This window comes from Oncorhynchus masou, chromosome 33 (assembly GCF_036934945.1).
Source record: "Oncorhynchus masou masou isolate Uvic2021 chromosome 33, UVic_Omas_1.1, whole genome shotgun sequence".
Lineage (NCBI taxonomy): Eukaryota > Metazoa > Chordata > Actinopteri > Salmoniformes > Salmonidae > Oncorhynchus > Oncorhynchus masou.
Genome location: NC_088244.1, coordinates 26305884 through 26318478, shown reverse-complemented (window position 1 = coordinate 26318478; position 12595 = coordinate 26305884). Strand labels below are relative to the sequence as shown.

The 12595-nt window shown below is 40.8% G+C and overlaps 1 protein-coding gene across 2 annotated transcripts in view; it reads right to left on the bottom strand.

The window, feature by feature from the left end:
• Positions 1 to 965: 965 nt before the first annotated feature.
• Positions 966 to 12595, bottom strand: part of epha2b (eph receptor A2 b) — a 30942-nt gene continuing 19312 nt past the window's right edge. Inside the window, exons 8-17 of one of the 2 annotated variants that reach the window (XM_064957017.1) lie at positions 10203 to 10302; positions 9549 to 9604; positions 9329 to 9454; positions 8422 to 8607; positions 8209 to 8270; positions 7862 to 8071; positions 7510 to 7659; positions 6602 to 6795; positions 5507 to 5662; positions 966 to 4206 (exon numbers count right to left, since the gene is read on the bottom strand). In XM_064957017.1, the coding sequence (XP_064813089.1) occupies positions 4098 to 4206; positions 5507 to 5662; positions 6602 to 6795; positions 7510 to 7659; positions 7862 to 8071; positions 8209 to 8270; positions 8422 to 8607; positions 9329 to 9454; positions 9549 to 9604; positions 10203 to 10302 (1349 nt within the window). In that variant the 3' untranslated portion in view covers positions 966 to 4097. The other variant, XM_064957018.1, reaches the window with a different exon arrangement.

The following is a 12595-nucleotide window of genomic DNA, read 5'->3' as shown; positions in this document are numbered from 1 at the left end:
CACACTGTGTTCTAGGCTAAGTCAAGGACAAAGACCATGACACGGTCATGCTTACATGACTATCACTGTTCCCATGCTCGGTCTGTTAGTTCTGTGTTGGCCGACTTTCCCAGCTATATTAATTCCGTATTTAAATATTTACATAACTTTTCTCCTATGTTCATCTTATCTAATGGAAGGCATTATAGGCGTTGTTACCTGCATTAATCAATCCCAGCTAATTCAAAATGAACAAACGCCAGACCCCAAGGTCAGCCTGAATGAGATTAGGAGAGGCTTGGTCAACACCACAAAGTGCAATTTAGAGAAGGGCAGGTCTGGTCTTGCTAGACTGCATGGCACAGCGGTTTTCAGTCATCTGCATTTTGACCTGACTCATTAGACATCTTAAATCTCGAAAAGTCAATGATGCCAGTTGAGTAAGTGGCTAATGATCGGTCTTATGATTTTGAGTTAAACATAAGCCATAAGTTCTTGGGAGAAGTTCTGATACTACGCTGGTGATTTCCCAAATGGGGAAAGTCATTTAATTGTAGATCAAGATATCATCTCATTTGAAACAAACAAAAACACAAGATAATGATCAAGAAATTGAGAATGTTTAACATTTGGACCAACTGTGATTAATCTGTTATTAAGTCCAACTTTTCACTGTTAATTTATTTGCTATGATAATCTAATGCCCTTTCTATCTCAAATTATTTCAGTGATGTTGACACGAACTGCATTCATATCAAGCCAATACTGGAATTAAGTTATTGTAACGCTCTACTCTAACATAAGCAAATAGATGTTTGTGACTCAAAATGAGTAAACAGCCACATTAAAATGCTATCCAGGTTTAGTTTGCACATTCTTTCCCATGTAGCCAATCTGGGGGGAAAAAACAAGGATCCAGAAAATCTAAATCCTCAGTACTGTGTGTGTGTAAAATACAATCAATAAGTGAACAATGCAAAAGGAAGTCAAATTTCAGGCTTTATTGTAAGTGGTGTTTTTTTGGCGCGTCAATCATTGGTCAACGGCAACGAATGAAATCAAATATGAATGAAGGGCAACGAATAGTTTGTGACAAGACAACCTTCAATTATGAATAAATCCCAGCTCAGTGTAATTATGAACAATAAATAAAAGTAAAAAATAAATAGACTATTAAATAAAGTATAAAACAAAGTTTACTTTTGAAATCAAGAAATGGTTCATTTGTCTGTAAGACCGCAACAATAAGAGTGATGTAACTTTGATGAAAGTTACCTAAATTGAACATAACATTTGTAATTTTCCTATAAAAAGCAGAAAAATATGCTTACAAAGTCCAATTATACAAAAGGCAATAAACCCCTCCCCCCCTAGAAAATCAATTTTCCAAATGAAAATCTAGTAAACTAATAAAAAAAGTACTATAGACTTCTATATTCATAAATGAAACAAGGAGCATAAGATGTGAAATAAGACGATCCAAAAAAGTTAAAGCAAAAAGTCAAGTAGTGAAGAGAGTCACTAACAAACCGTCATCTTTTTAGAGCATTGGGATAAATGATGCACACAGTCTTTTGGATATAGGCTGGTACCAGATCTGTTTGTGCTCTTGCCAACTCTATTGTTTGGTGTGTTGGCAAGAGCACAAAATGATCTGGGAAAACTATTGGAAATGGATGAGCTGGTCAATTAAGACTGAAGAAAACTGATACTTTCTTGGCATTACCAGAAGCAAGCACTTTATCAATGAAATGCATTGAGAGGAACAATAATACAATGATATTATTATCTGCATTCTCAAAGCAAATTGTTTCAGCCCATAAAACACTTGTTACTAAACACCAAATAAGAATAAAGCAATTAGAACAAGAAAAGAATGGTAAATCTAAGTTGTGATTTAAAAAAAAAATACTTTTACTGTCACATTGAAATTGCATATCAAACTACACTTTACCTTATCTGAAATCATCGCAACAAGCATTTCTAATCCTAAATCATCGATTTAATTCAAACATGTTGGGCACTTGATAAAGCTTGACACAATACCTTTCAAATTTAAATCCATCATTAAATGGGTCGTTCCACCAAATAGGTACCTTTTGAGTAGCGTAACTTGGTGAAAATAAATGTTTTATTTCACATATTTTGTCATAAAGAGCACATGTTCAAATTATAAATATATTTTTTTTTTAAATCCCCATCTCAGAAGTTAAATTTAAAAAATGACTATATTAACTGCTTATTAAGTGCCAAATAAAGTAACAGGGTTGACAACTTAACCTTAAAGCAGCCATAAATCCCCTTGTGACAGAGGGAATGGAAGCTTGTGTGCAGCAGTGGCAATTTCACAAACAATGAAATTGTTCAAAGATTTCTAGCCTGTCTATCCATGGGTAACAGGGTTGACATATTATACTCGACCCACTCAGTTTTCCAACACAAAACGGCCAAAATGAGTAGAACTAGCTCACCTGCTTTCAGATTTTACTATTAAAATGTTCAATGTCTCTTTTGAAACTATTTTTTTCCAACATGGAATAGTTTCAACATATTAAAACGAGAGTTCATTTCACATAACAGGGTTAAACATAAAATAAGGGACAGGTGTTTAAAAAAAGAAGAAAAAAGTAAAAGAAATCACTGACATTAAATAAATAATAATCTTGAGAAATGACTGTCAAAGCCACAAAATAACTAGGGCTTACAATGATGGTGATCATTTGGACAAATGTTGGGGTTAAGCGGGTTAAAATCTTCCTAGGGAGTCAAAGAGGATAAACTGAGGGACATGTCAAAATGATGCATTTTGGCACTTTAGCAAGTATTCATTCACATAAAAAAAATCAGATTTGTTGTATTTTCTACGTGGTCTATATTAAATATAACATGTTTATTATTTGTGCACAATGTCTACTTAAAATATCAAAGTGACAAAAAAATAACTAATTTCGTGGAACGACCCAAATATAAACAAATTCTTTCAGCTGCCTCATTTTATTTCAATGATTTCCCTATGGCATGATGATAATAATAATTTTTCTTTTTCTTTTATTTAACTAGGCAAGTCAGTTAAGAACAAATTCTTATTTTCAATGACGGCCTCGGAACAGTGGGTTACCTTGTCGGCTCGGGGGTTTGAAATTGCAACCTTTCGGTTACTAGTCCAACGCTCTAACCACTAGGCTACCCTGCCGCCCCGGCAAGAAGAAAGATGTTTTAGATGAGACAACTCATCCCAATTGTTACTTATTTAAGTGCTTCAATGTAAGTGATGTTCTTGATCCCAATCAATTAACACAAGCGTTTGCGGCCAGTTAAACTGAACATGAGGAGTACCTCATATCTTTTCACGTTATAGTCATATAAACTCAAATTCATATGATAGCTTAACATCTAAATCAAGCCCAGATAAGGCACAACAGTAGCCAACATCACAAACTGGACTAAGACAATAACCTCAAGACTGTGGCATACACAAATGCACCATCAGGTTAACATACGTCCTGCCCAGGCCCATTCAGGTCCACTCTCTGCTTCGAGTCCATTCTCATTAATTTAGCAAGAGATTACATGGACCACAATGCATTTCACTGGCACCAACACCGCCAAACTCATACCCAAAAGGCCACAGCAGTCCATTTCACACAAATAATTGCTTTGGTGTAAGTGGTTTTGTGACTTCTTAATTTTATCTTCTCAATATTAGTTGCTTTGGAAACAAGAGACAACCTCGGTACAAGCTATTCCAAGACTTTTATCACTTGATTAGTTTCAGGGGAGAGAGGGGAAGCATGCAAACAAAATATTAACAAAGATTGGGGATTGAACTGTATCTATACAACTGACATGGATAATAACATATATACAGTATATAATATACACAGTCTAATCAATACATCTATTGTTGTAAAAATACTCCATTCCTTTTTTTTATTTTTTAGATACGCTTAACAAGATTGCACAGTATTGTCAGTCTCTTTCGGCTAGACCATGCCCCTAAGAAGTTTTCTGTTTGTCCGTCCAAAGCCGTCCCCGCAGCTCCGCTCCAGTCCAACACAAGAGTTCAAAGTTCAGTCAGAGTGCTGCCCAACTCAAATTCCTGCACCAATAGCATTGGGTCACACTGCAAATACACTCAGGGTGCTGGTCTGGTCTTTCAAGCCCAGGATGCTGTATGCAATTCTCTTCAGGTGGCCGGGCAGTCTTACGCCAATGTTCTTGATATCCCTGTGAAAAAGAAAGCAATTCCGATATAAAGCCACTGGATAGCAACGGAGGAATTCACACCTTGACCTGGTTTGGATTCCCTTCAAATACATTCTTCAGTGTTCCCTTCCTTTAGGTAATATATATGAAACTGGATGTGAAAGCAAAGCTAGTACCCTATTGAAAATAACCTCTAGGTGCTAGCCAGGAGGACAGTTTCTAATTTTCAAGAAAGAGCAAACATGAGGCAAACCCCTCAGACAGGCACACGTGACAGAATCTGGTGAAGGTGTGCCACATCAGAGTCCCTCATTTCAAGGTTTAATTACAGTCTTAATTAGTTAATGAGGATTCTCCATATCGCCTATGAATCAGTTGGCTGGCAAGCAGAGGGAGTGTCGTAAATAGTTCAGTCGAGTGCTTCCAGATGACAAGAGATGGAGCATGGGACCGTAAAATCTCACCATGGAATATGACACTTCAAAAGAGGTTTCCCGTTTCCGCACAGCCCTCTTTCTTAGGATTAAAAGGAAAGCCTCTTCGGTAGATATGTTCTGTAGACTATCTACCTCCCAGATACTGTGTTTATTGAATGAGTGATATATTTCTGGTTACAGTGCCTTCGTCTGGGTATTTTGTTCATTTTTTGGGGTGTGCGTTGGTGCAAAGTCCTCTCCTTATCCACAAATGTGCTACGCTTTCTTAATTTCCCTTATCTCCACATCGCCCCTTCTAGTGTAGTGGCTGTTCTCGTCTTATCCTCCTCCTCCTCCTCCTTTCCTTTCATGTTGCATAAGCCATGAGGGCCTTTGCCCTACACAGCCAGGACCAGCGGTTTCAGGCTGCTGCAGAAGTGCTGCCCTGGGCTGCTGGTGTGGACAAAGGAGGGATGGAGGAATAATTGAAAAAAGGGAGGGAGAAAGAGAAGGGAGTGAGCAAATCACAAGTCACCACCACAAGGCCACCACAAACGAGCCTGCTCTTTCTCGCACTCCATTATTTTTTTCCATCTCACTAGTTTTCTTGAGTTGTAGAGAGGCCAGAGTTTATATTGTCCGTAAACGGTTCTCTGGCTGTCGAAAGCTCCTTTTTCAAAATCAAAACCCCAAACACTTGGAAAACTAAGGACTTAGCTTGGGAACCAGTTGTTCTACATTGTGCAAATAGTGTATACATCTCTATTTAATATATTCCTATACTCTCATCCAATCTTAGATTTGTCTTGTTTGTGATCAATTGTTTTGATGAACATAATCTCATTAAGTAACAGACAGAATGTCCCACAATCTAATAAAAAGCTTAAAAAAACCCCACTACTCACACATTCTTCATCTGCAGCACCTGGTCCATGGTGACCACTCCAGCGCAGGTGAAGTTCTCACTGTACTGGCTCATCTTGATGGACTCCAGCCACTCTGACACCGACCTGAAGGGTAAGCCGTCCGAACCACTTGTGCTGGGCAGGCGGATGGATACGCTGGAGGAGGGAAAGTAGGGCAGAGTGAGTGATCATCATCACCAGCTGCCCGACAATAGACAGAGATGACTGATTACCCAGCGAGGATTGGGTGAGATAAAAACCGGTTGGTGCAGCTATGGGGAAACTGACAGATCTTTGTCTTTTGTGTCTAAAACATGTTCAGACACCAGCACACATACAGAGAAGTCAAGTAGCATAGTGGTTAGAGCGCTCAGTCAGTAATCGAAAGGTTGCCAATTCAAATCCCGAGCAGACAAGGTGAAAAACCTGCTGATGTGCCCGTGGGCAAGGCACTTAATCCTAATTGCTCCAGAGTTGCCGTTGATTTAAAAAAATATATATTTTTATTGAACCTTAATTTAACTAGGCAACATAACTTTGTAAGGCACGACATCTCAGTGCAAGAGGCATCACTATAGTTCCTGGTTCAAATCCAGGCTGTATCACATCCGGCTGTGATTGGGAGTCCTATAGGGCGGCATACAATTGGCCCAGCGTAGTCAGGGTTTGGCCGGAGTAGGCAGTCATTGTAAATAAGACGGCCTACTCCGGCCAAACCCCAACGATACTGGGACAAATTGTGCGCCGCCTTATGGGACTCCCAATAACGTCCGGATTCGAACCAAGTACTATAGTGATGCCTCTTGCACTGAGATGTAGTGCCTTAGACCGCTGTGTCGCTCGGGAGCTCAAAGTAGGGCTGATGGGATATGCAATAAACACATTTCCAATTCACAGATGAGTGTTAACACACACTTGTACATGTGTGAAATTGGACAAATATAAGCACCCAACAAATTATTATTAAACATGCACACATTATGCTGCCACATTATCCTCCTAATAATTAGATTTTTCTTGTGCTCCACTCGGTTTCACCGTTTCATGGATATACTTTGCTGTGTAATTTCCTTCTAGAGAGTAAAGGACTCATACCGGGGGTCGAAGTCTGCGATAGCCTTCAAGGACTCGGGGCTCCTGAGCAGCTTGTCCAGCAGGCTGACGATGTCCGGGAAACGGGGCCTCTTGGAGCGGTCCTGCAGCCAGCACTGCAGCATGAGCTGGTAGACAGCTGATGGGCAGTCCATGGGTGCTGGCAGCCTGAATGCCTCGTTGATGGCCTTCATCACCTGACAACCAGAGGCTAGAGGTTAAGTTTAGTTTATTCGCACCAAAGAAAACAAGTAATAGACAACAATACAGAAAAAATTAAAATAAACGGTGTGCAGGTGTGGTTGGATGCCCAAGGGCTAATATGAAAGCCACACCACAAAACTATTATACAATACAAAAGTACACAAATAAAAAAGGTTTGTTAAAACAGATAACAAAACCTACAAATTATGAATGTATAAATGAATTGATTAGTAATCCACAAAAAAGTATATATTTTTTTAAAGCAGTGGTGGAAAAAGTACCCAATAAGTAAAATGACTAAAGTAAAAGTGAAAGTCACCCAGTAAAATACTACTTGAGTCAAATAAATAAGTAAATGTATGTGCGCGCATGTGTGTGTTAGGCTATATGAAGGAGATTACTGAGTAGTTCGTTTCATCAGGCTGACCCCCAGTCTTTGCTTGAAGTTACTGAGGGATGATGATGTTTTGGCAATGTGAAGATAATTCCAGAGTATGGTACCTCTCTATCTAATAGAGAATTGACTACGTGAAGTGCGGCAGTGCACTTTGAGACCCTACACTTGAATTGAGTTTCACTGAGCTGTTATGATAGTTGGCACTAGCATTCCTGTTAGCTGTTACTTCATGGGTTTCCATTGGTTTACGTTAGTGTTAGCAGTGTGGCTCTAATTGGAACTATTCGTTAGCATTAGTATTGTAGTGTACCTCGCAGTTGCTCATGTCCCAGTAGGGGCGCTCGCCAAAGGCCATGACTTCCCACATGACGATCCCGAAGCTCCACACGTCGCTAGCCGAGGTGAATTTTCTGTAGGCAATGGCCTCTGGGGCTGTCCAGCGGATGGGGATCTTACCACCCTGTTGGAGGGGAACCAAGTGCACAATTCACTCAGGTCAGAGGCCAAAAAATACATTGTTTTGTTCAATTAAATTAAGGTACATCTAATTCAATGACAGTCCTCTATGAGCAGTTTACACTGAAATACACTGCTAACAAGGCAAAGGTGTTGAGTAAAGAGCTGAGTAAAGCCAAACGTTGTAACATGCAATGTTAACTCACGCTGGTGGTGTAGGTGCCCTCAGGGTCGTCCTCCAGCACTCGGGACAGGCCGAAGTCAGACACCTTACACTCCAGGTTGTTGTTGACCAGGATGTTGCGGGCAGCCAGGTCCCGGTGAACGTAGCTCATGTCAGACAGGTACTTCATGCCAGCGGCAATGCCATGCATCATGCCCACCAGCTGGAAGGAGGGCATCTCGCCATCACGATCCTGAAGGGGAAACACATTGGAACACACACATACTGTTAGAGAGAAATATTTTGAAGCTGTGGTAACTTGATCTGTATTAAGTCTGTCTTTCACTTTATAAAGGTAACTTGCATACGATGTACTGTAGGCCTAGTCACCTTTAGGTACTTGTCCAGTGCGCCATTCTCCATATACTCAGTCACAATCATGGCATGCTTGACTGGAACCAACAAAGGGCATAAATACTGTTAACTACTGCACAAAACACAGGAAATATATACATATAGAATTTATATATATAGACAGGTCAAGTGAATGCTTCACAGGAGAATATTCTTGGTAAAGGTCGTAGGCTAACAGAGCCTTCTTACATTTGGTGACGACTCCCTCCAGGCGAATGATGTTCTGGTGGGAGAACTGTCCCATGATGCTCGCTTCTGACAGAAAGTCCTGCCTCTGCTTCTCTGAGTAGCCCGGCTTCAGCGTCTTAATGGCCACCGCCCCCTCCTTCCGCCCTGGCGCTTTCAGAATACCACGGTACACCTCTCCAAACTCCCCTAGAGGCGTTGAGGAAAATGGTTTTAAAACCCAATGACAAGATTGAGCAATATTTCAAGCACTATCCTTTATAGGGATTTGGCTTGCAGTGTTTCTCAAGTCTCAGGCGTTTGGGAAATTAGTTAAGGGGAAAGTAAACAAGGAAGGTGTCATGAGTGGTTTTGCCCCGGGGACATTCACAGAGGTGTGTTATTGTGGGATTGTGTAAAAAAATAAATCGGAGTCTCCATCTCCCATCAGTTGACACCTGTGGCGTGTTTGGGAGCATGGGAATCAGCTGTCACACAGGGGAGGGCCGAGCACAGTCGTGGGAAGGGGGGGGGGGGGGTTGGGGGTTCAAAGGGCAGATGTGGTCACACTGCAATAAACCCATCATCTGAGAAGTAGGAGTTTGGGCCCAAGGAGGTATAGTATAGCCTCTTAAATACTCCGTTTTCTGCTTCAGATACTTCTGTTTATCTTAATTATTATTGCGGATTTGGGTCTTTTGAGACAAAGCACTGGTCCCCAAAGCCAAGCAATTGCCACACCAAATTATGTCTAAACATGCAGGGTGAGGACTTAATCCATTGATACTAATCTGGATGGTCTACCCACTGTCACTCAAGAGCACAAGCTGTAGCACTAATGCAACTGAAAATAAACAGAGATTTACTTGGATTGAAAATCCCTTTAACACCTTCGTCCTAAGCACATTGTTTTAACTGGGTTCCCACTCACCTGCTCCAATGACTTTCTGCTTGGTCACATGGCTGGGATGGATCTCGCTGGCAAACTTGAGGATGGCCATGTTGGGGTCCTCGTACGTGTGCGGATCTACATAGGTCTTCAGCGGCTTCAGTTGCTCTGGAGAAGAATACGAATAGATGGACATTATTGAAAGAACGATACAAATACATGACAGACACGGGGGGGGGGGTACTTATGTTCTTTTGTCTACCTGAGCTAGAGAAGTAAGTATCCTCTGGTCCTTGTCTTGTATGAGATCGCCTTCTCCTGAATAACAGAAAATAAACATCAGTAATTATCATCTCACTTCAAATCCCCAAAATAGTCTGTTTCTCTTTTTATCCTTTCATTTCCAGCTAGTTTCAAAAGGCATCTAAGTCATTGGTGTGTGCCACCTCAATTCACAGAGGGAACACTTTGATAAAAGACTGGAGCCTGTCTGTGTTTGCTAAGCTGTGTCAGAGACAGACCTGAAGGACACAGACAGAGATGGCAGTGTGCTGCTGTGCTGAAGGAGCAGGGTCACCTCTAGCTTCTACAGAAAGAGCCAACCAGCTCTTATCCTAAAACAATGTGCCACTTGGGCCCGCTTCAATTTAAATTCACTACTTGTTAGAGTACACTCACTGAGCAACAACAAGCCAAACTCAACACTAATTCTCCCCTAGTGAGTGCTGGATAACAGATAAGAGTGAGAGTAGCATAAGTATAAGGGGAGAGAGGGGTGGAGAGGTGGCTAAAAGGAAAGAAAGGTCATTTGAAGCATTGACAAAGGAAAGAGATGAATGCGAAAGTGAAGGGGTGTTATGAATGTGCTTTAAAAAATGACGAGGGGCAGAGGGGGGAAAAGAAGGTTGTTGCTGACCGTTTGCGTATGAGCAGGACGACCACCACAATCATCAACATGGCCGCTCCGCCAACTGCTGCTCCGAATATGACCCCTGTGTTGCTCTGGGACAGTGGCACTGTGGCACAACAACAACAAACAAACACTTACACAATGGTGACACACACAGCTGCACCATTGATTTTAACACACACACACACACACCATTGATTTTAACACACACACACACACGCTGCAGTAATGCGAATTAAATTAATAATTAAATGCACAAATAAATAGATAAATAAATGGATGAATGATTGCACACAGACAATTTAAATACTTGATCCCACTTTAATGTTATTTATGTTATTGTATTTCTTCCTCCAATATGATGAGATGGTGGTCAAGCAAACGTACACTACTGGTCAAGAGTTTTAGAACACCTACTCATTCAAGGTTCATATTTTATTTTTTCTATTTTCTACATTGTAGAATAATAGTGAAGACATCAAAACTATGAAATAACACATATGGAATCATGTAGTAACCAAAAAAGTATTAAATCAAAATATATTTTATATTTGAGATTCTTCAAATAGCCACCCTTTGCCGTGATGACAGCTTTGCACATACTTGGCATTCTCTCAACCAGCTTCATGAGGTAGTCACCTGGAATGAATGAATTTTCAAGTGTGCCTTCTTAAAAGTTAATTGGTGGAATTTCTTTAATTCTTCAGGCATTTGAGCCAATCAGTTGTGTTGTGACAAGGTAGGGGTGGTATACAGAAGATAGCCCTATTTGGTAAAATAACAAGTCCATACTATGGCAAGAACAGCTCAAATAAGCAAAGACAAACGACAGTCCATTATTACTTTAAGACATTAAGGTCAGTCAATATGGAAAATGTCAATAACTTTTGAAGTTTATTCAAGAGCCGTCACAAAAACCATTAAGCGCTATGATGAAACTGGCTCTCATGAGGACCGCCACAGGAAATGAAGACCCAGAGTTACCTCTGCTGCAGAGGATAAGTTAATAAGAGTTAGAAATTGCAGCCCAAATAAATGCTTCACAGAGTTCAAGTAACAGACACATCTCAACATCAACTGTTCAGAGGAGACTGTGTAAAATCAGGCATTCATGTTTGAATTGCTGCAAAGAAACCACTACTAAAGGACACCAATAAGAATAAGAAGAGACTTGCTTGAGCCAAGAAACGCGGGCAATGGACATCAGACCAGCGGAAACGTGCCCTTTGGTTTGGAGTCCAAATTGGAGATTTTTGGTTCCAATCGCAAGGTCTTTGTGAGATGCTGTCTGGGTGAACGAATGATCTCGTCATGTGTATTTCCCACTGTAAAGCATGGAGGAGGTGGTGTTATGGTGTGGGGGTGCTTTGCTGGGGACACTGTGATTTATTTAGAAATCAAGGCACACTTAACCAGCATGGATACCACAGCATTGTGCAGTGATAAACCATTCCATCTGGTTTGGGCTTAGTGGGACTATCATTTGTTTTTTCAACAGGACAATGACCCAACATCTCCAGGCTGTGTAAAGGCTACTTTACCCAGAAGGAGAGTGATGGCGTGCTGCATCACATGACCTGGCCCCCACAATCCCCCATCCTCAACCAAATTGAGATGGTTTGGGATGAGTCGCACCGCAGAGTGAAGGAAAAGCAGCCAATAAGTGCTCAGCATGTGTGTGAACTCCTTCAAGACTGTTGGAAAAGCATTCCAGGTGAAATTGATTGAGAGAATGTCAAGAGTGTGCAAAGCTGTCAAGGCAAAGGGTGGCTATTTGAAGAATTGGTTTAACACTTTTTTTGCTTACTACATGATTCCATGTGTTATTTCATAGTGTTGATGTCTTCACTGTTATTCTACAATGTATAAAATAGTAAAAATAAAGAAAAACCCTTGAATGAGTAGATGTTCTAAAAAACTTTTGACCGGTAGTGTATGTGGGTGGTATCTAACATGCCATGACGCATTGATCGACTGCTTTTGCGTGGGCTGCATTCAGTATGACAGAACATGTTCAAAAGGCCATGTTTCACATTAGAAACCCCCCCCCCCCAACAACAATAATGAGCACATATAGCTATTCATCAATATGTTATCACTTTTTGGATAGAAATTTGAGATAAAATCTATTATAAACTGGGTGGTTTGAGACCTGAGTTCTGATTGTCTGAAAGCCAATGGTATATCAGACAGTATTCCAGGGGTGATACATTTATTTTTACTGCTCTAATTACGTTGGTAACCAGTTTGTAATAGCAATAAGGCACCTCAGGGGTTTGTGATATTTGGCCAATATACCACAGCGAAGGGCTGTGTCCAGGCACTCCATGTTGAGTCGTGCTAAAACAGCCCCTAGCCGTGGTATATTAGCCATATACCACATGTCCTTGGGCCGTATT